The 26,306-nt window shown below is 46.2% G+C and overlaps 1 protein-coding gene across 2 annotated transcripts; it reads left to right on the forward strand.

Moving 5' to 3' along the window:
• LOC110532703 (limb region 1 homolog-like protein) lies at nucleotides 1–26,091 on the forward strand. Of its 2 annotated transcripts, XM_021616798.3 has the most exons (13): nucleotides 1–314; nucleotides 9,569–9,656; nucleotides 13,518–13,551; nucleotides 13,883–14,022; nucleotides 14,797–15,021; nucleotides 15,170–15,238; nucleotides 15,496–15,560; nucleotides 15,659–15,731; nucleotides 15,842–15,928; nucleotides 20,334–20,488; nucleotides 21,818–22,049; nucleotides 22,353–22,514; nucleotides 23,611–26,091. In XM_021616798.3, the coding sequence occupies exons 1-13, from the start codon at nucleotides 252–254 to the stop codon at nucleotides 23,694–23,696; spliced, it is 1,479 nt and encodes a 492-aa protein (XP_021472473.3). In that variant the 5' UTR covers nucleotides 1–251; the 3' UTR covers nucleotides 23,697–26,091. The 2 variants fall into 2 exon arrangements, with proteins under 2 accessions (XP_021472473.3, XP_021472474.3); XM_021616799.3 differs by lacking the exon at nucleotides 9,569–9,656 and having other exon boundaries at nucleotides 49–314.
• Nucleotides 26,092–26,306: the final 215 nt, after the last annotated feature.

The following is a 26,306-nucleotide window of genomic DNA, read 5'->3' on the forward strand; positions in this document are numbered from 1 at the left end:
GCCCGCCCAGTCGCCACCCCCTATGTGTAACGCGCACGGAGGACGGTTGCTTGTATATGGAGTTTAAACGAAACAGGGTGCGCGACCGTAGCTTTGTCGTTAGTTTGAGAAGTTTAGGACAAATGTAGTTCGCTTGCCACACTGTTCTAACCAGCGAGAGATGCTTTGTTGTTTTACTGTACTACCATCCCGTCCCAGCGCTTTTAGCCACGTTTTATCATATTTTAACCCCTGCGTCATGGTTTCGTAGGATGGAAGTAGACGACGTGTCGGTTAGAGAGCAACTTTTCCACAACAAAGTGCGAGAGACTTTTGTAAGTACGCTAATGCTCTTTGTTTATAAACCTCAAAACATAAATCATTTCAGCGAGATATTAATCCGTGGTGCATTTCAGGAAGTGGCTGTATTATGTTCATAAAAGTTTGCATACTGATAGTGATATCGTTTCTTCCTCTACTGAAGCTCGGTGGTTACTGTAGCCTATAACTTATTACAAGGGAATCCCTTTACAGGGGGGTGTGTGTGTGTGGCTGGTCATTAATGTGGCTGAGACACAGAAGGGTAACCCAAGGAGCCTTTTCTTCCACCTTGGGCCTCCATCCATATGCATTTCTGTATGTTTCTTCTTGTAAAGCCTTGGCTGTAGACTATCATGGTTGTGTGTAATGAGAGCCATGTATAACTTATAGTTGTATAGATTCCATTCAGTATATAAAACATGTACTTTAATGAATGGCTGGCTATATGTAATGATTTTACCTGAACTGTTGCCACCTGGTTCCACCACATTGACTTCTTTATGGGATGTTATGCTGGGTTGTGTTCAGTAGGGCACACTGTAGCAAAACGTTTCGCAACATTAAATGTATATTTGCATTCTATTTGGACAAGTTTTGGTGGTACCGCTTTCACTCAGTTTTAAAACGTTTTCTCCTTACTGAATACAACACTGTATGGATGGCACAGAACAGCTCCTGCTGAACTTCAGACCTGATTACTATTGCTTCAACAGGGCACATCGAGACGACCCTTAACCCCGCAACGCACAGCAGTTCTCATGTAGACCTAGCTACAGCAGAGCACGCCTTGTTCCATGCGCCAAAAAGATAACAGCACTGTACTTTAAAGACCACATCTAATCTTGCATTTTGTAGGTTTGTTCTGTGAGTCAGAAATGACGACAACGTTGCAGAATGCCAAGACCCTCATGATGTGAAATTGTATTTCAGTATCTAGACTAGAGGTCGACTGATTATGATTTTTCAACGCCGATACTGATTATTGGCGGACCAAAAAAAGCCGATACCGATTAATCAGCCCATTTTTTTTATTTATTTTTATATGCATATATTTGTAATCATGACAATTACAACAATACTGAATGAACACTTATTTGAACTTTTAACTTCAATTTAGTCTCAAATAAATAATGAAACCTGTTCAATTTGGTTTAAATAATGCAAAAACAAAGTGTTGGAGAGGAAAGTAAAAGTTAAATATGTGCCATGTAAAAAAGCTAACGTGTAAGTTCCTTGCTCAGAACATGTGAAAGCTGGTGGTTCCTTTTAACATGAGTCTTCAATATTCCCAGGTAAGAAGTTTTAGGTTGTAGTTATTATAGATCTATTTCTCTCTATACCATTTGTATTTCAAATACCTTTGACTATTGGATGTTCTAATAGGTACTATAGTATTGCCAGCCTAATCTCGGGAGTTGATAGGCTTGAAGTCATAAACAGCGCAATGCTTGAAGCACAGCGAAGAGCTGCTGGCAAATGCAGGAAAGTTTAATGGATGCTTACGAGCCTGCTGCTGCCTACCACCTCTGTCAGACTGCTCTATCAAATCATAGACTTAATTATAATATAATAAACACAGAAATATGAGCCTTAGGTCATTAATATGGTCAAATCCGGAAACTATCATTTTGAAAACAAAACGTTTATTCTTTCGGTGAAATACGGAACCGTTCCATATTTTATCTAACCGGTGGCATCCCTAAGTCTAAATATTGCTGTTACATTGCACAACCTTCAATGTTATGTCATAATTATGTACAATTCTGGCAAATTACGGTCTTTGTTAGGAAGAAATGGTCTTCACACAGTTCGCAACGAGCCAGGCGGCCCAAACTGCTGCATATACCCTGACTCTGCTTGCACAGAACGCAAGAGAAGTGACACAATTTCCCTAGTTAAAAGAAATTCATGTTAGCAGGCATATTAACTAAATATGCTGGTTTAAAAATATATTATTGTGTATTGATTTTAAGAAAGGCATTGATGTTTATGGTTGGGTACACATTGGTGCAACGATAGTGCTTTTTTTCACAAATGCGCTTGTTAAATCACCCATCTGGCGAAGTAGGCTGTGATTCAATGATAAATTAACAGGCACCGCATTGATTATATGCAATGCAGGACAAACTAGATAAACTAGTAATATCATCAACCATGTGTAGTTAACTAGTGATTATGTTAAGATTGATTGTTTTTTATAAGATAAGTTTAATGCTAGCTAGCACCTTACTTTGGCTCCTTGCTGCACTCGCATAACAGGTAGTCAGCCTGCCACGCAGTCTCCTCGTGGAGTGCAATGTAATCGGCCATGATCGGTGTCCAAAAATGCTGATTACCGATTGTTATGAGAACTTGAAATCGGCCCTAATCAATCGGCCATTCCAATGAATCGGTCAACCTCTAATCTAGACATACCCCAAATGTTACAGCAGACTATAATGGGTAGAATTATACAAAGATGAGGTGTGTATCATGTATGGTTCACGGCTCATATGGTCTTATGGGTCCTTAAAATTATCATAACAAAAATATGTTTGATACAAATGTGAAACGCCCCTGCCCCCCCATCTGAGATGCCAAAAACACTTTTGGGCTACGCTGGTGTGGAATCGCCCAGTAGGATTAATACTAAAAATATGCTTCAATGCCCAAAGCGTATCTTGACATTGTCCCTTTCACCTAGGCCTGATTCTACTCAAGTACCCCGGGCCTTGCTTAAGCTTTTACCTACCATACAGTCCTAAGCTTATTTCTTCACTGTTTGTTCTCTCTCACACACGGCGTAATCATTTGACCTCTGGTCATTAAAGGGGCTTTAGCCTTAGCTTATCATCATTGACCCTGATACAAGCCCCTCTCATCTTGCTACCTTTGAAAATGACTTGGTAGTTAACGTTTCAGTAATCTTGTGACGTCATCCTTCCAAAGTGTATCAGAGACCAGAAGATGTTCTGTCGCACATCAGTATTGATCTGTTATTCAACTTCCTCTCGGTAATGGGAAATATTTGGACTATTATTATAAGGACATGCAGACTTTTCATGTTCCATACCATTTGTTGATTTGTTTTTGGCTGTTGCGCATCAATTAGATCTATCCTCTTGTTCCACTTGTAAACCTAGCATTGTACAAACTCCTCAATGTGTTGGCATGAAAGCTGCTTTGAAAGCGAGGTAGCTGCAGCTTTTCTTTTTACTCTGCCACTGTCTCCATCTGTACAGAATGGGTTTTTACTCTGCCGCTGTCTCCATCTGTACAGAATGGGTTTTTACTCTGCCACTGTCTCCATCTGTACAGAATGGGTTTTTACTCTGCCGCTGTCTCCATCTGTACAGAATGGGTTTTTACTCTGCCGCTGTCTCCATCTGTACAGAATGGGTTTTTACTCTGCCGCTGTCTCCATCTGTACAGAATGGGTTTTTACTCTGCCGCTGTCTCCATCTGTACAGAATGGGTTTTTACTCTGCCACTGTCTCCATCTGTACAGAATGGGTTTTTACTCTGCCGCTGTCTCCATCTGTACAGAATGGGTTTTTACTCTGCCGCTGTCTCCATCTGTACAGAATGGGTTTTTACTCTGCCGCTGTCTCCATCTGTACAGAATGGGTTTTTACTCTGCCGCTGTCTCCATCTGTACAGAATGGGTTTTTACTCTGCCGCTGTCTCCATCTGTACAGAATGGGTTTTTACTCTGCCGCTGTCTCCATCTGTACAGAATGGGTTTTTACTCTGCCGCTGTCTCCATCTGTACAGAATGGGTTTTTACTCTGCCGCTGTCTCCATCTGTACAGAATGGGTTTTTATTCTGCCACTGTCTCCATCTGTACAGAATGGGTTTTTACTCTGCCGCTGTCTCCATCTGTACAGAATGGGTTTTTATTCTGCCACTGTCTCCATCTGTACAGAATGGGTTTTTACTCTGCCGCTGTCTCCATCTGTACAGAATGGGTTTTTACTCTGCCGCTGCCTCATCTGTACAGAATGGGTTTTTACTCTGCCGCTGTCTCCATCTGTACAGAATGGGTTTTTACTCTGCCGCTGTCTCCATCTGTACAGAATGGGTTTTTACTCTGCCGCTGTCTCCATCTGTACAGAATGGGTTTTTACTCTGCCGCTGTCTCCATCTGTACAGAATGGGTTTTTACTCTGCCGCTGTCTCCATCTGTACAGAATGGGTTTTTACTCTGCCGCTGTCTCCATCTGTACAGAATGGGTTTTTACTCTGCCGCTGTCTCCATCTGTACAGAATGGGTTTTTACTCTGCCGCTGTCTCCATCTGTACAGAATGGGTTTTTACTCTGCCGCTGTCTCCATCTGTACAGAATGGGTTTTTACTCTGCCGCTGTCTCCATCTGTACAGAATGGGTTTTTACTCTGCCGCTGTCTCCATCTGTACAGAATGGGTTTTTACTCTGCCGCTGTCTCCATCTGTACAGAATGGGTTTTTACTCTGCCGCTGTCTCCATCTGTACAGAATGGGTTTTTACTCTGCCGCTGTCTCCATCTGTACAGAATGGGTTTTTACTCTGCCGCTGTCTCCATCTGTACAGAATGGGTTTTTACTCTGCCGCTGTCTCCATCTGTACAGAATGGGTTTTTACTCTGCCGCTGTCTCCATCTGTACAGAATGGGTTTTTACTCTGCCGCTGTCTCCATCTGTACAGAATGGGTTTTTACTCTGCCGCTGTCTCCATCTGTACAGAATGGGTTTTTACTCTGCCGCTGTCTCCATCTGTACAGAATGGGTTTTTACTCTGCCGCTGCCTCCACCTGTACAATGTTGCGCCCACTTTCTGCACCGCCTTCAATACAAAAGCCCATCATTTGGCCATTAAAACCCAAATGAAACCCTCTTGAAACTCCAGCTCCTTGTTCTCAAATGCCTGGCCAACTGGGCAGTGCCTTCAACAAAAGCTCAGGCAGGCAGAGACCCTGGCCGTTAGACACTCTAAACTCTAGCTCCTCGGCCTATTCTCAACAATCAGGTTCATGTTGGGGCAGGAAGTGAGCAGTAGAACACCATGCATGAAAGGGTTTATTCATTTTAAGTTTGCCCAACTTTCCACCACCACCTTCCACCACAGAAGCCCAGCCTCCGGCCGTTAAAACCCCTTTTAAGCCCAGCTCCTTGTTTAGGACTGCCTGGACAGAAAGCCCAGCCTCCGGCCGTTAAAACCCCTTCTAAGCCCAGCTCCTTGTTTAGAACTGCCTGGACAGAAGCCCAGCCTCCGGCCATTAAAACCCCTTCTAAGCCCAGCTCCTTGTTTAGAACTGCCTGGACAAAAAGTTGCCTTCCTCCAGGTAGAACTCATGTGTTTTTCACCTACAACTGCTGACTCGTCTCTCGGTCTGTCCCTCTCTCTGTTTGTTGGCTAGGTCTTTCACCCCCTTGTGATCCCCCTCCTACCTACCGGTACTTTCTCTTTGTGGGATATAGCAGGCTTATTGCGAACACAGCACATTGAAAGATTTCCTCCACAGTTTGTTGGCTAATTTTGATGCTGAGCATTTGTAGCGTCATTGTTTTGTTGCGACATGCATTTGACATTTTGCGGTACCAGGCTAGCTATACGTCACGATTGGTAAGAATTTCTCAACAAACCTACAAAATCATAGGCTACTTGGCGTATGCGTTATGTAAGGAACGGTGAATGGGAATGATTGTCACCAGTCATGTCTGTAGAGAAGGCATTGTTTTGTGTTGCATTCAGTTGGGAAAACAAAACACTGTAGACAGTCTCAGATACCTGTCCTGTTAGCTGGAATCTATTGTCCAAGTGCTAAATTGTCACTGTTGGGGACATCAGCCCAACCAGGCTATAGTGTTGGATCTATTCTCACTGCCTCAATGAGAAACAATCCTGCAATGGCAGAGATTTTAGGAACTTCACTGTGGTTAGGGCCCAGTTGTTAATATGGGTGATACAACCACTGGTTTTCCCCAAATCTCATTGCTGCCATCGTATAAAGAGGGTCAGGGAGATCAGCTGTCCCACCCATGGATTGGAGGAGGAGGAATCCCACTTTGTCACTGTACCATATGTCCTCATCTTCCGTTGTTAAATGTACTTTGTATGTCAGAGTAATGTAGTGTCTAGGCATTGACATGAGTTGGGTGCGTGTGCAGATGCGTTTTCCTCTCCTTAAATGTTATTCTACAGTGAAGAATAGAACAAGAAGTTGTTGACCTTCTACTGCACTGAAATAATGCCCTAGAAACGTGATCATATGTATTGAACAAATAGGCCTACAATTGAATAAGAGGAATGCTATCATATTTCAGTGGATTGACTGTCAAAGGTTCCATTTTATTTAGTTCACAAGGACAAGATGTGCTTGGGTAAGCATTATTCAATCTACAGGAAACAGTATTTTTCCAGGCAGTGGTAGTCATTTTGTCACATTTCTGCCACTCTCTCAGGATGAGGTAACTTTCTTTCTCAACTATTGTTCTCTGCAGTTAATGTCACCTCAGGGTGAACTCCTGAATCCTGCCACCATCGCCTCTCTTCCTCTGGGCTGGGGAGAGGATGTTTGTCTAGGCCTTACATGTTGTGTTTTTTGTGTGTCCTTGGTTGTCTCTCTGAATAGTTCCAGTTAACTCCGCATTTCCTCCAACACCTATGGTGAAACGTATTAATCTCTCACCACATCCTGTGATTTTAGAGTTGAAGCTCTGTGAGTATAGTTGTGAACAGTTGACCACTGATTTAGTTTCAAGAGGCACATTCTCAGATTTTTACCCCAGACGACCAGGCCGGCAGACAGCTATTAGACTGTATCCGATTAAATGGGATTAATCAATGTTCAGTTGGTCAAGGAGTCCGTTCTCTTACAGAAGACAATATCCCTAGATTCATTGAGGCTGGCTGTATATTGACCCAAATAGGGGTTTAAGGTCTGTCTAGTTGCACGCTTTTCCTTCCTGTCCTAACCTGATCCCAGTCCCCCACTCTCACCCCGTTTCTCCCGCTATCTTCATCTGGCTAAACTGGTATAGCTAAATCTGCAGACTCCATCTGTTTCTCTTGGCCTAGTGGCCTTGTCTTGTATGTCTCTGTCACCATGTCACTATACAGGCTGGGTCATTTCAAAACCCACCGCACCGTTGACAGTGGATAGTAATGCATTGTGATGGAAGAAACAAATCCTAGCTTATTGTGACCTGAAACGGTTTACTTCAAAACATTGACTGGGTGAGGCTTCCTGAGTCCAACCCACACATCTTGACTAGATAGCTAGTTACACAACTGTGCCAGTCAGAAAGGAGAACAACCAGACTATCTATCCTCCTCTGTTATCTAGCCCCCAGTCAGCCTGTCCAGCCAGCTATATCCTGTCTATCCTCCTATGTTATCTAGCCCCCTGTTATCCTGTCCAGCCAGCTATATCCTGTCTATCCTCCTCTGTTATCTAGCCCCCAGTCAGCCTGTCCAGCCAGCTGTATCCCTTCTAGCCCCCTGTTATCCTGTCCAGACAGCTGTTATCTTGTCTATCCTCCTGTTATCCTGTCTATCCTCCTGTTATCCTGTCTATCCTCCTGTTATCCTGTCTATCCTCCTGTTATCCTGTCTATCCTCCTGTTATCCTGTCTATCCTCCTGTTATCCTGTCTATCCTCCTGTTATCCTGTCTATCCTCCTGTTATCCTGTCCAGCCAGCTGTTCTCTAAATTCCAGTGTTATTACTATTGTGATTCTCTTTGGTTATTCTTATTAGTTAAGATTTCTATTTGAAATTCAGTTTAAGTTTTTTAGATCAGATTGACTATTTAAAAAAAATGTTTTTAAAGTTTGCTAAAAAAAAGATACTACTTCCGTTTTTATATTTATTTTTAGGGGACGAAGTAGCCTATGCTTGGGAGGCTAGGAGCCATGTATGTGTTTGTATACGTTCTGGGATGTCACTTCTTGCCATTGTGGAGCAGTATTGCATAAAGTGATGGGTCAGGTTATAGATTAGGTTTGAAGGTAGACTCAGCGAGGTGATGTAGATGTAAACAATAGTAGTGGGTCGATTTCCGCAGCAACCAGGAGTGTTGATGCGTGAGGCTAAACTTCTCTGCTGTTTTGGTCCTGTAGCTACAGCTACCACTTGTAGCACAGCGCAGTGAGTGTGTGAGAGAGGTCTTGCATGGCGCTCATGTCAATATCTGCTGTGCTGCTGGTGGAAATATCATCTTGCTGAGTCTCACTTGATCATTTAACAGTAATCTCCATGTGACCTGTCAGAAGCATGAAAATCCCATTCGAAAAAAAGCTTGAAAACCCCATTTGATTTTTGTCCTAAATTTAGAATAAAGACACTTAACATAATTTGTGATGGATTTTAGTTAATTTTGGAGTCAAAGATAATAGTTTGTATTTCAGTTTACTAAATATTTTTTTCATTTAGTTGTAATTTTATTTTCAGTTTACTATAATAACCTGGGTACAGTCCTAAAGTATGTCTGCACTCTCAAGGACCCCCAACCTTGTCAAGCTTCTTCGATAATCACTTTCACAGCAATTCATGTCAGCCATGAGTACAGCTCCTAGTGATGATGACCAACATAACAGGGTCCTGTGTGGATCAGTTGGTAGAGCATGGCGCTTGTAATGCCAGGGTTGTGGGTTCGATTCCCACTGGGGGCCAGTATGGAGAAGTATACACTTTGGATAAGAGCGTAGACCTGCTAAATGACTCCAATGTAAATAAAGATGATAATCACCTGTCAGAGAGTCTGAGTTTAAACCAAACGACATAGGTGACTTGATCTGTTGTATGTGCTGATCTGAAGATATTATCTCAACATTTACCTGATATTTATTTAGACTTTTTGTTAGAATTGATTTATTTCACCTTTATTTAACCAGGTAGGCAAGTTGAGAACAAGTTCTCATTTACAATTGCGACCTGGCCAAGATAAAGCCAAGCAGTTCGACACATACAACAACATAGAGTTACACATGGAGTAAAACAAACACACAGTCAATAATACAGTAGAAACAAGTCTATATACAATGTGAGCAGGTGAGATAAGGCAAATAAAGGCCATGGTGGCAAAGTAAATACAATATAGCAAGTAAAACACTGGACTGGTTGATTTGCAGTGGAAGAATGTACAAAGTAGAGATGAAAATAATGGGGATTGGCTCCTAGACTGAGGTTGGGATTATTGAATTGAGCTGCATATTTTCCAAGAAAACAAAAGATGTCTTTCAAGTAAAATCCTGGTAATATGCAATGATCTGTATTAGCCTAATCTTTTGTTTATTTCCTCTGACAAGATCTGTGTTCTCCTCTTCACCTGCCTCTACATACTGTCCTACCTCATCCTCACCCATTTCAAGAAGAATGCAGACTATATCACCACTGGTGAGTATGAAAGTCTGCTTTCCTGGCTGAAATGACCTGAGGGATTATGTTCAACACATCCATCAAACTAAACTAACAGTCCGTTAGAGGAAATGGAAGCTGTTGAAAAACCTCTAGATGACATTTGCTTTTTGGAATGTTCTTGTAGTGTTATGTTTATGGCGACCACACCTTCCCTTGTGTGCACAGCAGAAACCTATCGTTCAGACCTCTTAGACTGTATTTTACACAAATTCTGATTATTGGAATTGATCTTCTGACCAATCAGACTAGCTCTGAAAAATATCTGATGTAATTGGTCAAAAGACAAATTAGATGGAAAAAAGGATTAAATATGTTATATATTAAATATATTATAAGTTGTTTACCCCCCCCCCCCCCCCCAAAGGGAGGATTAAATATGTTATATATGAAATATATTATAAGTTGTTTACCCCCCCCCCCCCCCGCCCAAAGGGAGGATTAAATATGTTATATATTAAATATATTATAAGTTGTTTACCCCCCCCCCCCCAAAGGGAGGATTAAATATGTTATATATTAAATATATTATAAGTTGTTTACCCCCCCCCCCCCCCCAAAGGGAGGATTAAATATGTTATATATTAAATATATTATAAGTTGTTTACCCCCCCCCCCCCCCCCAAAGGGAGGATTAAATATGTTATATATTAAATATATTATAAGTTGTTTACCCCCCCCCCCCCCGCCCAAAGGGAGGATTAAATATGTTATATATTAAATATATTATAAGTTGTTTACCCCCCCCCCCCCCCCCCAAAGGGAGGATTAAATATGTTATATATTAAATATATTATAAGTTGTTTACCCCCCCCCCCCCCCCCAAAGGGAGGATTAAATATGTTATATATTAAATATATTATAAGTTGTTTACCCCCCCCCCCCCCCCCCCAAAGGGAGGATTAAATATGTTATATATTAAATATATTATAAGTTGTTTACCCCCCCCCCCCCCCCCCAAAGGGAGGATTAAATATGTTATATATAAAATATATTATAAGTTGTTTACCCCCCCCCCCCCCCCCCAAAGGGAGGATTAAATATGTTATATATGAAATATATTATAAGTTGTTTACCCCCCCCCCCCCGCCCAAAGGGAGGATTAAATATGTGTAGTATGTATTTTATAAGTAGTTTCCTGATCTTTCTTATATCTCTCAGATATAGGACAGACACTTAAAAACAAACTTCCACATAGTTCCCCCAAAATGTCTGTTATTCAATGCATTTCTATGGGCTACTGGCAGTAAGGCCAGATCAATGTTCCAGTAAATATTTGTTTGACAAAACAAGTTGTTCTCCATCTTTTTAATATAGGGAGACAAGCTATGGACAAAAAATACTGACGTTTTGGTACAGCCAACTAGCACAAAAATAATATTGTGATATTGTCAAAATAATAAGATACATTGTCAAAACTAATATCTCTGCGCCTCCTGAGAGGTGCAGCAGTCTAAGGCACTGCATTGCATGCAGTGATAGACGTGTTACTCTAGCACTGCACGCTGACCGGGTCGCCAGGTGTACGGTGTTTCCTCCGACACATTGGTGAGGCTAACTTCTGGTTTAAGTGAGCAGTGTGGCTTGGCGGGGACGTGTTTCGGAGGACGCATGGCTCTTGACTTCACCTCTCCTGAGTTCGCATGGGAGTTGCAGCGATGGGACCAGACTGTAACTACCAATTGCATATCACGAAACTGGAGTAAAATAAGTAATATCTCAACATGTAACTGTATAGACCCCCCATCACTAATTGAATGTGTGTTTCCCCACCAACCTGTACATGTGGAGGGGTAGCAGCTATCTATCTGGGCCTATAGCTGGGGACCTTGGCCAGAACACACAGGGCCCTACACTGCTGCAGGAGGTTGTTATGGAAACGCCTCAGGCTTGTGGGTCAGCTGGGTGAGGGGTGGGAGGAATGTTCCTTTTAAGATAAACACGTACCCTGTCCTTTCCAAGTATGACCATTTTCTAATTGAATGTGTGTTATGTTGCTCTCAAGTGAACACAACGTGTGGATGTGCAAATAGGGTAGCCTAGTGGTTAGAGTGTTGGACTAGTAACCGGAAGGTTGCGAGTTCAAACCCCCGAGCTGACAAGGTACAAATCTGTCGTTCTGCCCCTGAACAGGCAGTTAACCCACTGTTCCCAGGCCGTCATTGAAAATAAGAATTTGTTCTTAACTGACTTGCCTGGTTAAATAAAGGTAAAATAAAAAAATAAAAAAAAAATGCAATTGGTTATGTGGCTTTATGTAATCACTCCAATAAGGTGTGGTTATAGAAAACAGCTGTAGCACCTCTATCTGTATCCTTCTGGCAGAGGTTTGGTAGTGGCCCAGCCCACAGCCTACTCAGCGAGTGTGTTTATTGGGTTTTGGAAAGGTGCACCGCTGAACCTGCTCTGCATTAGCAATACGGTGTTTTTGAATGCAATGAATGTCCTCAGCAGTCAGTCAACACCACCAGCAGAACGTTTGTGCCTCACAGCTTTAGTTGAATAGTGTTGATGGTCTGAATCAATTGGGATGCTACTAACTGGTTTGTCTTACACTCAGACTGTGTTTTTACAAACTCTCCTGTTCCTCTTCTTGACTCATACAGGCATACCAGAGATGTTTGTTCTTTGGACCTCTTGAACACGGTGTATTCTGCATATCTCTGTTGTTGAGGCCAACTCCTTATTTCCCCTCCATCCGTTTTCATCGGTGTCTTTCCATTTTATTGCTCTGTTTTTAGAATCTTCCTCTCCTTTACCTCTTCCTCGCCTCTACCTCTCTTTACCTCTTCCTCGCCTCTACCTCTCTTTACCTCTTCCTCGCCTCTACCTCTCCTTTACCTCTTCCTCGCCTCTACCTCTCCTTTACCTCTTCCTCGCCTCTACCTCTCTTTACCTCTTCCTCGCCTCTACCTCTCCTTTACCTCTTCCTCGCCTCTACCTCTCTTTACCTCTTCCTCGCCTCTACCTCTCTTTACCTCTTCCTCGCCTCTACCTCTCCTTTACCTCTTCCTCGCCTCTACCGCTCTTTACCTCTTCCTCGCCTCTACCTCTCCTTTACCTCTTCCTCGCCTCTACCTCTCCTTTACCTCTTCCTCGCCTCTACCTCTCCTTACCTCTTCCTCGCCTCTACCTCTCCTTACCTCTTCCTCGCCTCTACCTCCCTTTACCTCTTCCTCGCCTCTACCTCTCCTTTACCTCTTCCTCGCCTCTACCTCTCCTTTACCTCTTCCTCGCCTCTACCTCTCCTTTACCTCTTCCTCGCCTCTACCTCTCCTTACCTCTTCCTCGCCTCTACCTCCCTTTACCTCTTCCTCGCCTCTACCTCTCCTTTACCTCTTCCTTGCCTCTACCTCTCCTTTACCTCTTCCTCGCCTCTACCTCTCCTTTACCTCTTCCTCGCCTCTACCTCTCCTTTACCTCTTCCTCGCCTCTACCTTCCTTTACCTCTTCCTTGCCTCTACCTCTCCTTTACCTCTTCCTCGCCTCTACCTCTCCTTTACATCTTCCTCGCCTCTACCTCTCCTTTACCTCTTCCTCGCCTCTACCTCTCCTTTACCTCTTCCTCGCCTCTACCTCTCCTTTACCCCTTCCTCTCCTCTACCTCTCTTTACTTCTTCCTCTCCTCACTTCTTCCTCTCCTCTACCTCCAGGCTCCATCAACATTCCTACCATTTCACTTCTGTTATCTGTCTAGTTGTTTGGTTTGGAGCTGTCTGTTTTCAAGGTTTCCTTCAGTTGCCAAGATGCTCATGTTCCTTTAGTCAGTACTAGGTTGCCTTACTAGCATGTTGGTATAAATGTGAATTACTCACTCATATGTTTTTCGCCATTTTTCAGATGACATTGAAGATGCGACCGTCAACAAAATTGCGTAAGTAAAGAACGTAAGGCTGAACAAACTGACTTGGTAGCAGTCTGCAGCACGTTGACTCAGTCACTCACTGTGTAAGTGTGAGCAGAGCGTTTGACCTAGTATCTGAGTCAATGTGACCAACTGGAATGACACCACCACTTGGCTGTAGTTTTATCAGTCTGTCCGGTGTAACTGTTAATGTCCTTCCTACCCTTTGTCATACCAGTTGGCACTATACTGTCCCCTTCCCTTCTCACAGAGAAGCTACAGGAAACACACACTCCAAAATGCTTTGTCCATTTCCATGAAAATGAATTTCTACACTGTCACAAACTCTCTCCCCCTCCAGGCTGTGGCTGTGTACATTCACCCTCTCTGTGGCGGTGTGTGCTGTGCTGCTCCTCCCCATCTCCATCCTGTCCAATGAGGTGCTGCTCACCTTCCCTCACAGCTACTACATGCAGTGGCTCAATGGCTCACTCATCCACGGTACTGTACCTTGTCTATACTACAACCAACACAGCATTTCATGTCTACACCACAACAACGCACTCAATCTGTACTTCTATAGCCTTCTGTTTTAAACCATATTTAAATCCTAAGTATCGATAGTCAGTGAGCTTGAAATCAATATGAACCGTGCTTGACGTTGGAAATTGTTAAATAAGAAAAAACACACATCACGACAAGAGACAACACAACACTACATAAAGGGAGACCTAAGGCAGCAACACATGACAACACATCATGGTAGCAACATGGTAGCAGCACAAAACATGGTATAAACATTATTGGGCACAGACAACAGCACAAAGGGCAAGAAGGTAGAGACAACAATACATCACACAAAGCAGCCACAACTGTTGCCTTTGGTTTTATGGCAAATATAGTGTGGTGTTTGGAAAAGGTGAGTCATGTTATCCTTTCACAGTAATTAAACAACCAGCAGAAGTGGGCCCCATATGTTAGTTGTTGGTGTGAATAACAAGGAGCAGTGTCAACTCCAACTCTACGTCACTGAACCCTGTAGCTTATTGCCATGGATCCCTACAGATGTTAGTGGACTTGACTGTATGCCCCCCAATAGTTTTACCCTACCCAGCCAGGCTGCGCCTCCTTGTGGCGGACTGTGATACTGTTAACAGTCAAACTTAGGACCTGTAGATAAGATTTGCTAATAGATTGTTCTATCTATTTGCTGGTGTTTCATAACGTTCTAATCTGTCATGTTTTGACCATATCTCTTCTCTTTCTCTCCATCAGGCTTATGGAACCTAGTGTTCCTGTTCTCCAACCTGTCCCTGGTCTTCCTCATGCCCTTCGCCTACTTCTTCACTGAGTCGGAGGGCTTCGTGGGCTGTAAGAAGGGGGTGATGGCGCGGGTGTATGAGACGGCGGTGGTGTTGCTGCTGCTCACCCTGCTGGTGCTGGGCATGGTGTGGGTGGGTGTTGCCCTGCTGAACAACACGGCCAGGGAGAGCCTCTACGGTCAGTTGATCTTTGACTTTGCTATTCATATAAGCCATTTTGCTACTGTTCGCAATGGGTATTTTGAAGAATTGAATTGGAGTCCTTTATTTTTGAGAACCATATATGAAAATCCTTTCTCTGGTGACCTTTTGATATCCCATCTCAGACGTGTGGGAGTGTTACCTGCCCTACCTCTACTCTGCCATCTCTCTGTTTGGAGTGCTCCTGCTCCTGTGTAAGTAGCTGACTAACTTGTGATCAGTTGGTCTTGGTCAGATATTTTTTTGTATTACATTTGAGTAATTTAGCAGACACACTTAACCCTAATCGCTCCTGTAAGTCACTGTGGATAAGTGCCTTGCTCAAGGGCACATCGACAGATTGTTTTACTTAGTTGGCTCTGGGATACGAACCAGCGACTGTTCAGTTACTGGCCCAACGCTCTTAACCGCTAGACTATCTGCCACCCTACCACTTCCTGTCTCCCTGCAGTGTGCACTCCCTTCGGGCTGTCCCGCATGTTCAGTGTCACTGGGAGCCTACTGGTCAAACCAGGGGTGAGTGACAATCCACATACTATACCCCTATATACAGACAATAACAACACCATACCATTGTTATAACTTGATGACATCCATCCCCTGTGTTTCTTCAGCTGTTGGAGAATGTGGAGGTGGAGATGAACTGTGCTGCGTTCGAGGAGGCTTCTCTCTCCAGGAAACTCAACAGTGAGTTGACTACCGTGTGCTAGAGTACACAGACAGGATGCTCACAATACACCATGCTATTATGACTCATCCTAGAGGAGGTGGTGTTGACCTTGCTCTGTTCCTTGTAGGCGGTAGCACGTCATGCAGAATCAGCGTAAACGTGGAGCCTTTGAGGATGCAGTTCCTCGGCGTCCAGGCCAAACGCATCGCCCTCCGTAAGACCAAGATGTGTATATAATACTACTGTGTTTTATTACCTTCTGTAGGTATTGACTGATTTAGGGCTGCAGCATACAGGGATCACTGTGGGGATACTAGGGTTGGATAGCATTCATTGGAAGATTATTATTATAAAAGTACAACATTGATTTCATTCAGGCATTATAAAAAGTCCAGGAATAGCAACACTGCTCACCGCATTGTACACAATGATTCTCAGCTCGCCTCTGTCTCTCTCTGTCTCTGCCTCTCTCTCTGCCTCTCTCTCTGCCTCTCTCTCTGCCTCTCTCTCTGTCTGTCTCTCTGTCTGTCTCTCTGTCTGTCTCTCTGTCTGTCTCTCTGTCTGTCTCTCTGTCTGTCTCTCTGTCTGTCTCTCTGTCTGTCTCTCTGTCTGTCTCTCTGTCTGCCTCTCTCTCTGCCTCTCTCTCTGCCTCTCTCTCTGTCTCTCTCTCTCTCTCTCTCTCTGTCTCTGTCTCTGTCTCTCTCTCTGTCCCTGTCTCTCTCTCTGTCCCTGTCTCTCTCTCTGTCCCTGCCTCTCTCTCTCTCTCTCTCTGTCCCTGCCTCTCTCTCTCTGTCCCTGCCTCTCTCTCTCTCTCTCTCTGTCCCCGTCTCTCTCTCTGTCCCCGTCTCTCTCTGTCCCCGTCTCTCTCTGTCCCCGTCTCTCTCTCTGTCCCCGTCTCTCTCTCTGTCCCCGTCTCTCTCTCTGTCCCCGTCTCTCTCTCTGTCCCCGTCTCTCTCTCTCTGTCCCCGTCTCTCTCTCTCTGTCCCCGTCTCTCTCTCTCTGTCCCCGTCTCTCTCTCTCTGTCCCCGTCTCTCTCTCTCTGTCCCCGTCTCTCTCTCTCTGTCCCCGTCTCTCTCTCTCTGTCCCCGTCTCTCTCTCTCTGTCCCCGTCTCTCTCTCTCTGTCCCCGTCTCTCTCTCTGTCCCCGTCTCTCTCTCTCTGTCCCCGTCTCTCTCTCTCTGTCCCCGTCTCTCTCTCTCTGTCCCCGTCTCTCTCTCTCTGTCCCCGTCTCTCTCTCTCTGTCCCCGTCTCTCTGTCCCCGTCTCTCTCTCTCTGTCCCCGTCTCTCTCTCTCTGTCCCCGTCTCTCTCTCTCTCTGTCCCCGTCTCTCTCTCTCTCTGTCCCCGTCTCTCTGTCCCCGTCTCTCTCTCTCTGTCCCCGTCTCTCTCTCTCTGTCCCCGTCTCTCTCTCTCTGTCCCCGTCTCTCTCTCTCTGTCCCCGTCTCTCTCTCTCTGTCCCCGTCTCTCTCTCTCTGTCCCCGTCTCTCTCTCTCTGTCCCCGTCTCTCTCTCTCTGTCCCCGTCTCTCTCTCTCTGTCCCCGTCTCTCTCTCTCTGTCCCCGTCTCTCTCTCTCTGTCCCCGTCTCTCTCTCTCTGTCCCCGTCTCTCTCTCTCTGTCCCCGTCTCTCTCTCTCTGTCCCCGTCTCTCTCTCTCTGTCCCCGCCTCTCTCTCTCTCTGTCCCCGCCTCTCTCTCTCTCTGTCCCCGCCTCTCTCTCTCTCTGTCCCCGCCTCTCTCTCTCTCTGTCCCCGCCTCTCTCTCTCTCTGTCCCCGCCTCTCTCTCTCTCTGTCCCCGCCTCTCTCTCTCTCTGTCCCCGCCTCTCTCTCTCTCTGTCCCCGCCTCTCTCTCTCTGTCCCCGCCTCTCTCTCTCTCTCTGTCCCTGCCTCTCTCTCTCTCTCTGTCCCTGCCTCTCTCTCTCTCTGTCCCTGCCTCTCTCTCTCTCTGTCCCTGCCTCTCTCTCTCTCTCTGTCCCTGCCTCTCTCTCTCTCTCTCCCTGCCTCTCTCTCTCTCTCTGTCCCTGCCTCTCTCTCTCTCTCTCTGTCCCTGCCTCTCTCTCTCTCTCTCTGTCCCTGCCTCTCTCTCTCTCTCTCTCCCTGCCTCTCTCTCTCTCTCTCTCTGTCCCTGCCTCTCTCTCTCTCTCTCTCTCTCTCTCTCTCTCTCTCTCTCTCTCTCTCTCTGTCCCTGCCTCCCTCTCTCTCTCTCTCTGTCCCTGCCTCCCTCTCTCTCTCTCTCTCTCTCTGTCCCTGCCTCTCTCTCTCTCTCTCTGTCCCTGCCCCTCTCTCTCTCTCTCTGTCCCTGCCCCTCTCTCTCTCTCTCTGTCCCTGCCCCTCTCTCTCTCTCTGTCCCTGCCCCTCTCTCTCTCTCTCTCTGTCCCTGCCTCTCTCTCTCTGTCCCTGCCCCTCTCTCTCTCTCTGTCCCTGCCTCTCTCTCTCTCTCTCTCTGTCCCTGCCTCTCTCTCTCTCTCTCTGTCCCTGCCTCTCTCTCTCTCTCTGTCCCTGCCTCTCCCTCTCTCTCTCTGTCCCTGCCTCTCTCTCTCTCTCTCTGTCCCTGCCTCTCTCTCTCTCTCTCTGTCCCTGCCTCTCTCTCTCTCTCTCTCTCTGTCCCTGCCTCTCTCTCTCTCTCTCTCTGTCCCTGCCTCTCTCTCTCTCTCTCTCTGTCCCTGCCTCTCTCTCTCTCTCTCTCTCTGTCCCTGCCTCTCTCTCTCTCTCTCTGTCCCTGCCTCTCTCTCTCTCTCTCTCTGTCCCTGCCTCTCTCTCTCTCTCTCTGTCCCTGGCTCTCTCTCTCTCTCTGTCCCCGCCTCTCTCTCTCTGTCCCCGCCTCTCTCTCTCTCTCTGTCCCTGCCTCTCTCTCTCTCTCTGTCCCTGCCTCTCTCTCTCTCTGTCCCTGCCTCTCTCTCTCTCTGTCCCTGCCTCTCTCTCTCTCTCTCTCTGTCCCTGCCTCTCTCTCTCTCTCTCCCTGCCTCTCTCTCTCTCTCTGTCCCTGCCTCTCTCTCTCTCTCTCTGTCCCTGCCTCTCTCTCTCTCTCTCTGTCCCTGCCTCTCTCTCTCTCTCCCTGCCTCTCTCTCTCTCTCTCTCTGTCCCTGCCTCTCTCTCTCTCTCTCTCTCTCTCTCTCTCTCTCTCTCTCTCTGTCCCTGCCTCCCTCTCTCTCTCTCTCTGTCCCTGCCTCCCTCTCTCTCTCTCTCTCTCTCTGTCCCTGCCTCTCTCTCTCTCTCTCTGTCCCTGCCCCTCTCTCTCTCTCTCTGTCCCTGCCCCTCTCTCTCTCTCTCTGTCCCTGCCCCTCTCTCTCTCTCTGTCCCTGCCCCTCTCTCTCTCTCTCTCTGTCCCTGCCTCTCTCTCTCTGTCCCTGCCCCTCTCTCTCTCTCTGTCCCTGCCTCTCTCTCTCTCTCTCTCTGTCCCTGCCTCTCTCTCTCTCTCTCTCTGTCCCTGCCTCTCTCTCTCTCTCTCTGTCCCTGCCTCTCTCTCTCTCTCTGTCCCTGCCTCTCCCTCTCTCTCTCTGTCCCTGCCTCTCTCTCTCTCTCTCTGTCCCTGCCTCTCTCTCTCTCTCTCTGTCCCTGCCTCTCTCTCTCTCTCTCTCTCTGTCCCTGCCTCTCTCTCTCTCTCTCTCTCTGTCCCTGCCTCTCTCTCTCTCTCTCTCTGTCCCTGCCTCTCTCTCTCTCTCTCTCTCTGTCCCTGCCTCTCTCTCTCTCTCTCTGTCCCTGCCTCTCTCTCTCTCTCTCTCTGTCCCTGCCTCTCTCTCTCTCTCTCTGTCCCTGCCTCTCTCTCTCTCTCTCTGTCCCTGGCTCTCTCTCTCTCTCTGTCCCTGCCTCTCTCTCTCTCTCTCTGTCCCTGCCTCTCTCTCTCTCTCTGTCCCTGCGCCTCTCTCTCTCTCTGTCCCTGCCCCTCTCTCTCTCTCTGTCCCTGCCCCTCTCTCTCTCTCTGTCCCTGCCCCTCTCTCTCTCTCTGTCCCTGCCCCTCTCTCTCTCTCTGTCCCTGCCCCTCTCTCTCTCTCTGTCCCTGCCCCTCTCTCTCTCTCTGTCCCTGCCCCTCTCTCTCTCTCTGTCCCTGCCCCTCTCTCTCTCTCTGTCCCTGCCCCTCTCTCTCTCTCTGTCCCTGCCCCTCTCTCTCTCTCTGTCCCTGCCCCTCTCTCTCTCTCTGTCCCTGCCCCTCTCTCTCTCTCTGTCCCTGCCCCTCTCTCTCTCTCTGTCCCTGCCCCTCTCTCTCTCTCTGTCCCTGCCCCTCTCTCTCTGTCCCTGCCTCTCTCTCTCTCTCTCTCTCTCTCTCTCTCTCTGTCCCTGCCCCTCTCTCCCTCTCTCTCTCTCTCTCTCTGTCCCTGCCTCTCTCTCTCTCTCTCTCTCTGTCCCTGCCTCTCTCTCTCTGTCCCTGCCTCTCTCTCTCTGTCCCTGCCTCTCTCTCTCTCTCTCTCTGTCCCTGCATCTCTCTCTCTCTGTCCCTGCCTCTCTCTCTCTCTGTCCCTGCCTCTCTCTCTCTCTGTCCCTGCCTCTCTCTCTCTCTGTCCCTGTCCCCGTCTCGGTCTCTCGCTCTCGCTCTTTCTCTGTCTCTCTGGCTCCGTCTCTGTCTCTGTCTCTCTCTCTCTCTGTCTCTCTCCGTCTCGGTCTCTCGCTCTTTCTCCCCCCCACCCCCCAGAGATGCGGAGGAGAGCATCACCATGGCAGCGTAACCTGTTCTACCCTCTGGCCATGCTCCTGCTCCTAGCTCTAACGGTGGTGTGTGTGTTGATGGTATGTTTCCACGTTCTGGAGCTCCTGTTCGACGAGACGGCCATGCCCAGAGGAATGGGGGTGAGGACTCTACCAAGGGGAATACGGGGATGTGTGAGCTGGTAGGGGCTTTGTATGGATTATTGGCTTTTATAGCATCAATTCTAGACCACGTGCTGTTAGTCTTCTTGTAGGGCTGGGCGATATGGCTGAAAACTATCTTGATTTAATTATATATATTTTTTTTCATACGTATGAGTGAGTCCTTCAAATTAGTTGCTGACTGCTGTATAAAATCAAGCACACAGCCATGCAACCTCCATAGACAAACAATGGCAGTAGAATGGCCTTACTGAAGAGCTCAGTGACTTTCAACGTGGCACTGTCATAGGATGCCACCTTTCCAGTAAGTCAGTTTGTCAAATTTCTCCCCTGCTAGATCTACCCCGGTCAACTGTAAGTGCTGTTATTGTGAAGTGGAAACATCTAGTAGCAACAACGGTCAGCCACGAAGTGGTAGGCCACACAAGCTCATTGAACGGGACCGCCGAGTGCTGAAGTGCGTAAAAATTCTGTCCTCGGTTGCAACACTCACTACCAAGTTCCAAACTGCCTCTGGAAGCAACGTCGGCACAAGAACTTCCAGAGCTTCACGAAATGGGTTTCCATGGCCGAGCAGCCGCATACATGAATCGTGCTTCAACATTTGGCAGTCCGAGGGTTGAATCTGGGTTTGGCGGATGCCAGAAGAATGCTAGTGCCAACTGTAATGTTTGGTGGAGGAGGAATAATGTTCTGGGAATGTTTTTCATGGTTCGGGCTTGGCCCCTTAGTTCCAGTGAAGGGAAATCTTAACGCTACAGCATACAATGACATTCTAGACAATTCTGTGCTTCCAACTTTGTGGCAACAGAAATGGTTTGTTGAGATCGGTGTGGAAGAACTTTACTGGCCTAAACAGAACCTTGACCTCAACCCCATCGAACACCTTTGGGATGAATTGGAATGCCGACTGCGAGCCAGGTCTAATCACCCAACCTCACTAATGCTATTGTGGCTGAATGCTGCAGGGACTTGCTTCCAATGTTCCAACATCTAGTGGAAAGCTTTCCCAGAAGAGTGGAGACTGTTATAGGGAGGACCAATTCCATATTAATGCCCATGATTTTGGAAAGAGATGTTCAACAAGCAGTTCTCCACATACTTTTGATCATGTAGTGTATGTTGAATTCTAATTGTATATTGCCACTGTTGCTCCTGAATAGCCTGTTCTATTCTATATGAAGTTACTGAAGACCATTATGTTATATTGATTTAAGACGACACAAATACAAGGAACATGCGGAGGAGGGAGGGAGGGAACATTTTACAACCAATTGGCATTAACCATGTGTTTCCTCTGCGTGATAGGACCCTCGCCTGGGGACAACTTCCTTCTCCATGTTTGGTTCTCTGGGAGCAGTGGTGCAGGTGGTCCTCATCCTGTACCTGATGGTGTCGTCTGTGGTGGGCTTCTACAGCTCTCCTCTCTTCACCTCCCTGCTGCCCCACACTCAGGACACCAACCTCACACAGATCATTGGGAACTGTGTCTCTCTTCTGGTCCTCAGCTCAGCACTGCCAGTCTTCTCTCGTACTCTGGGTAAGGGCTCTCCTCTTTCCCCTGGTTGAGTTTCTGTATTCTTGTCTCATATGGTTGAACAAAAAGTGACGCATTGCCTACTGTAATTAGACAGAGCTTCTGGTTGCATTATCATTTCTGACCAGAAGAGGGCGTGTCTATGCAGTCAATCACTATGAACGCTGTGTGACCTTGGCCATGTTCAAGTACTGCGCTTCACAAATACACCCTCACCAGTCTGAAGATCTGAACTTTATCCATCCATGATGAGCAGTAAAGCAGTTACAGAGCGTTGAACCTAACCACATTCTATCTGTTCTTCAGGCATCACACGGTTTGACCTGCTGGGAGACTTTGGGAGGTATAACTGGCTGGGGAACTTCCACATAGTGTTCCTGTACAACATTTTGTTCGCTGGCCTGACCTCTGCTTGCCTCATCAACACTCTCACCTGGACTGTGCAGAGAGAACTCATACGTGCCTTTGGTACTTACATCAATCAATCCTAATGTATTTCTAAAGCCCCTATATACATGAAACAGTGCTTGACAGGAAGATATGTCTCTGGACCTGTTTCCTGATTGTTCTATATGTTGGCTCTTTGTTTAGTTTTTAAAATAATAACGCTTTCATATAACTTTACATCTTTCCATTTAAAGGGATGTTCCACTCCAAATACAACCGTACATGATTTGTCCACCTATCTTGGCTGCAGCCGAATCCCCTCATCAGCTATTGAATATGGATTTGATTGGTCATATTGTGTTACTTTCATTATGCAGTAGAAGGGCTGGGCTAGCTGCCGATGGTCAGTGTGTTTTCAGAGTGACTGAACTGTGAGCACGCTAGCAAGGTGTTCCCTCCCAACTCTGTGCCTGGCCATGTTTCCCAATGGGCTGCTCTCCTTTCCTCAGATACAATTAAATATCAGATAAAGGCCTATACAATTCTCTCAGGAAAGTGAGAGGGGAGTAGGATTCCCGTAGGGGCCTGTAGGTCTAGCCGCTGGCCCACTCCCCAGCCCCTCACACACATACACACTCCCCAGCCCCTCACACACATACACACTCCCCAGCCCCTCACACACATACACACGCCCCAGCCCCTCACACACATACACACGCCCCAGCCCCTCACACTCCCCAGCCCCTCACACTCCCCAGCCCCACACACACATACACACTCCCCAGCCCCACACACACATACACACTCCCCAGCCCCACACACACATACACACTCCCCAGCCCCACACACACATACACACTCCCCAGCCCCACACACACATACACACTCCCCAGCCCAACAAAAACAACAGTGTAGAGATATATATATATATATATTACACACACACACCCCTTACTCACAACAGATGTCATCTCTCCTTTCCCGCGACCTCCCCAACTGCTTTTGTTCTGTTTTGTGATTGATAAACTTTCTTAGCACCCAAACTTCCTTGCCCACATACTCTATCCCTCTCTTTCCTTTGCTCACCGTCTTTCTCTCTTGCTCGTGATCTCTGTGTGTGTTGGCGGTAAACATGTCGTTACACCTTTTTAACCGTATGTGTTTTATGTCTCCGCAGGTCTCCACAAACTGCCTCTGACCGTGTCCCGCACCACCATCCCCCTCAAGCTCCTCCTGGACAATGGCCTGTCAAAGATCCAGTGACTGACATTCCCTTGACCAATCAATTGTCATCTCTAACACCCGACCGGGACCTAAGCTTCCTGAAGAGCATTCCCATTGGAACAAAAGGCACCTTGTCTTCAGTCCTCCAGCCTATCGGTGTCTGGATCACCAGAATGAAAAGACAGAAGTGGAGGAGTAGAAGTGCAGTTTGTCCAATGGTGCAGTAGAGCGCTGCTCACTGACTAATCACCAATTAATACAAGTTGACCTGGGGAATCAGTTTAAATCGTCTCAGACTACAATACTGGGGTTATATTGGAATCATTGTGCACAGTAATCTGAGCCAAAAACGAGATGTTCTGGAACCAATGAAAGATTCTGGAACTGAAAAAGGGCTCTAATCTGTATCAGGGTTCTTGTTGACATTGTGACATCATACAGAGCATCCTGGATGTCCTAATGCCTTGTGAGAAACTCTGTGGGTTTGAGAGGTTGAGCTGGGACTGACTTACTTTACTCTTTGGACACACGTGTCAAAGCTATTTTGGAACATTACATTGTGACTGACTGACATTTCCTTTTCCTGCTCTGGGGTTCAGCGTTTGAATCGTCTCTCGCTCGCTGCCGCCTCCCCCTCCCCCCTCATGTTAAACCACTCTTTTTGGGCCTCACTCATCCTGTGAATCCCACTTCCATGTTTTTTAAGACGTCTGTCTGTAATGGTGTTGTGTTTGTTAATGAGAGGAGGATGTTTTAAAAAGCGGGTTGAGGGATTACTCACTCTATTCTACATACCTTGACCTTCATATCGTGGAGGAAGAGAACGGGACAGGAAAGGGTTGTGTTCATTAGGTTACGTTTGAAAACTTTTTGCAACAGAAAATAAGTTTGCGTTTCGGTCTTTTTCTTTTCTTCCATGTGGTGCCTAATGAACACGACCCATGACTTGTTTTTAAACTCACCACTTGGAATAAGTGAATGATACATGAAAAGATACCTTAACACATACAGATGATTTTATTTTTTAAGGAGGTTGTGTCATTGGTCGTATAATGGCATTTCTGTTTACTTTTTCTCATGTGTTTTTAACTCCCTAAAGGAGAGCTTCCTAAATGCAAAGTGACGCTCACTAGTTTTGGGTGTCCTGCCTTGGACCAGTCTTACTGTGAATGTTTTTAACGTTAATAATAACCTAAGTGCAATACTGGTTACTGTCCACTGCCAATTCCAGATGTTTTTTTCTGTTCAATTCATATTGGAATAGTCAATGATCTGTGGCTTTGTTTTTATTTGTGTCATGGTTCTCCTTTGCTGTATCAGCATGTTAAGTTGTGGTAGTATTCTTTATGATTTCTGTTCCGTTCATCACCAGCAGGGGGCAGGGTCTCCAAATTCACCAAACTCACCTGGCAGCCTGCTGAACGTTTACCTGAAGTTCTTTTATCCTTGATCAATGGTCTGTCATTAAAGTTGACTCATTTCACTAGCCTGGTCCCAGATCTGTTTGTGCCATCTTGCCAACTCCTTTGCCACTCATTGTCATGCTAAACAGCATTAAGATTCCAGAAGAATTTGGCAAGTGAGCAGAAACAGATCTGGGACCCATCAATTCAATATATTCTTTGGGGAGCACAATGTTTGAGTGGGCTGGTTACTTAGGGGTGATAATGTTAAAGTGCTACTATTTTTATTAGTTAATCAAGGGCATTTTTTACTGTGAGACTGCAGAACCTCTCTTTAATCTGGGAGCTGATGGACATTTTATTTCGTATTGTTTAAAAACGCTAACGTAATTTTTTTATATTTTTTATTTTACCTTTATATAACTAGGCAAGTCAGTTAAGAACAAATTCTTATTTTCAATGACGGCCTAGGAACAGTGGGTTAACTGCCTGTTCAGGGGCAGAACGACAGTAATGAGAATGTGACCGTAGCTGTTGAAATATATAATTATATATATATAGGGAGGAAAAAGGACATGCATTGCATTTTCTTATACATAGTCTGTCATCTGGATTGGTATGAGTAATAAGACTGTTTAGAGTGCAGTTAGATCTAGTGTACATCTATAAATCATCGGGTCTCATTGTCCAGCCCATCCCGGTTCCGGGCTGTGTGATTGCGAGTGTCGGCCCATCCTGTGCCAGTGTGTCTGTCTTCTGAGTGTCGTGTGCGTGTCTGTCCTCTGTCCCTCCACCCTTAGTCGCCTTGCTTTAATCAGGTCCAGAACAAAGCTGTTGTATTTTGACCTGTTTGTCATCAGAGGCCGTCCCTGACGCCGCTACAACCCAAGCCCACACACAAATCAAGAGGAGACTCTCGAGCGCGCTCTCCTTCACCACCACCCACCTAATCCTCTTTTTCCTCCAGTTTTCCTTGCATATTATTCATGTCCTCTTGGAAGGAAGAAAAATAAATCATTGTTTCTCCTTGATTTTTGTTTATGTTTCTTTCTTGTTTTCTTTTGTTGGATGTTTGATTTGTCTTTTGTTTTGTGTTGCCTTTTCCTCCACTAAAAGGGAGTGTCTAAATGTTCGCGGAATGCTACTTCCTGTGAATCAAATTTGATTTGTCACATGCGCTGAATACAACAGATGTAGTAGATGCTTACAAGCCCTTAACCAACAACGCAGTTTTATGGAAAAATAA

This window comes from Oncorhynchus mykiss, chromosome 9 (assembly GCF_057628025.1).
Source record: "Oncorhynchus mykiss isolate SJ-2025 chromosome 9, ASM5762802v1, whole genome shotgun sequence".
NCBI lineage: Eukaryota > Metazoa > Chordata > Actinopteri > Salmoniformes > Salmonidae > Oncorhynchus > Oncorhynchus mykiss.

What these genes read in the sequence shown, in the direction of transcription:
- LOC110532703 (XM_021616798.3), top strand. Translation starts at nt 252, where the DNA reads ATGGAAGTAGACGACGTGTCGGTTAGAGAGCAACTTTTCCACAACAAA. An exon ending in ACAAAGTGCGAGAGACTTTT is followed by an intron (nt 315 to 9,568) that starts GTAAGTACGCTA and finishes TCCTCTGACAAG; the next exon opens with ATCTGTGTTCTCCTCTTCAC. An exon ending in CCATGCCCAGAGGAATGGGG is followed by an intron (nt 20,489 to 21,817) that starts GTGAGGACTCTA and finishes TCTGCGTGATAG; the next exon opens with GACCCTCGCCTGGGGACAAC.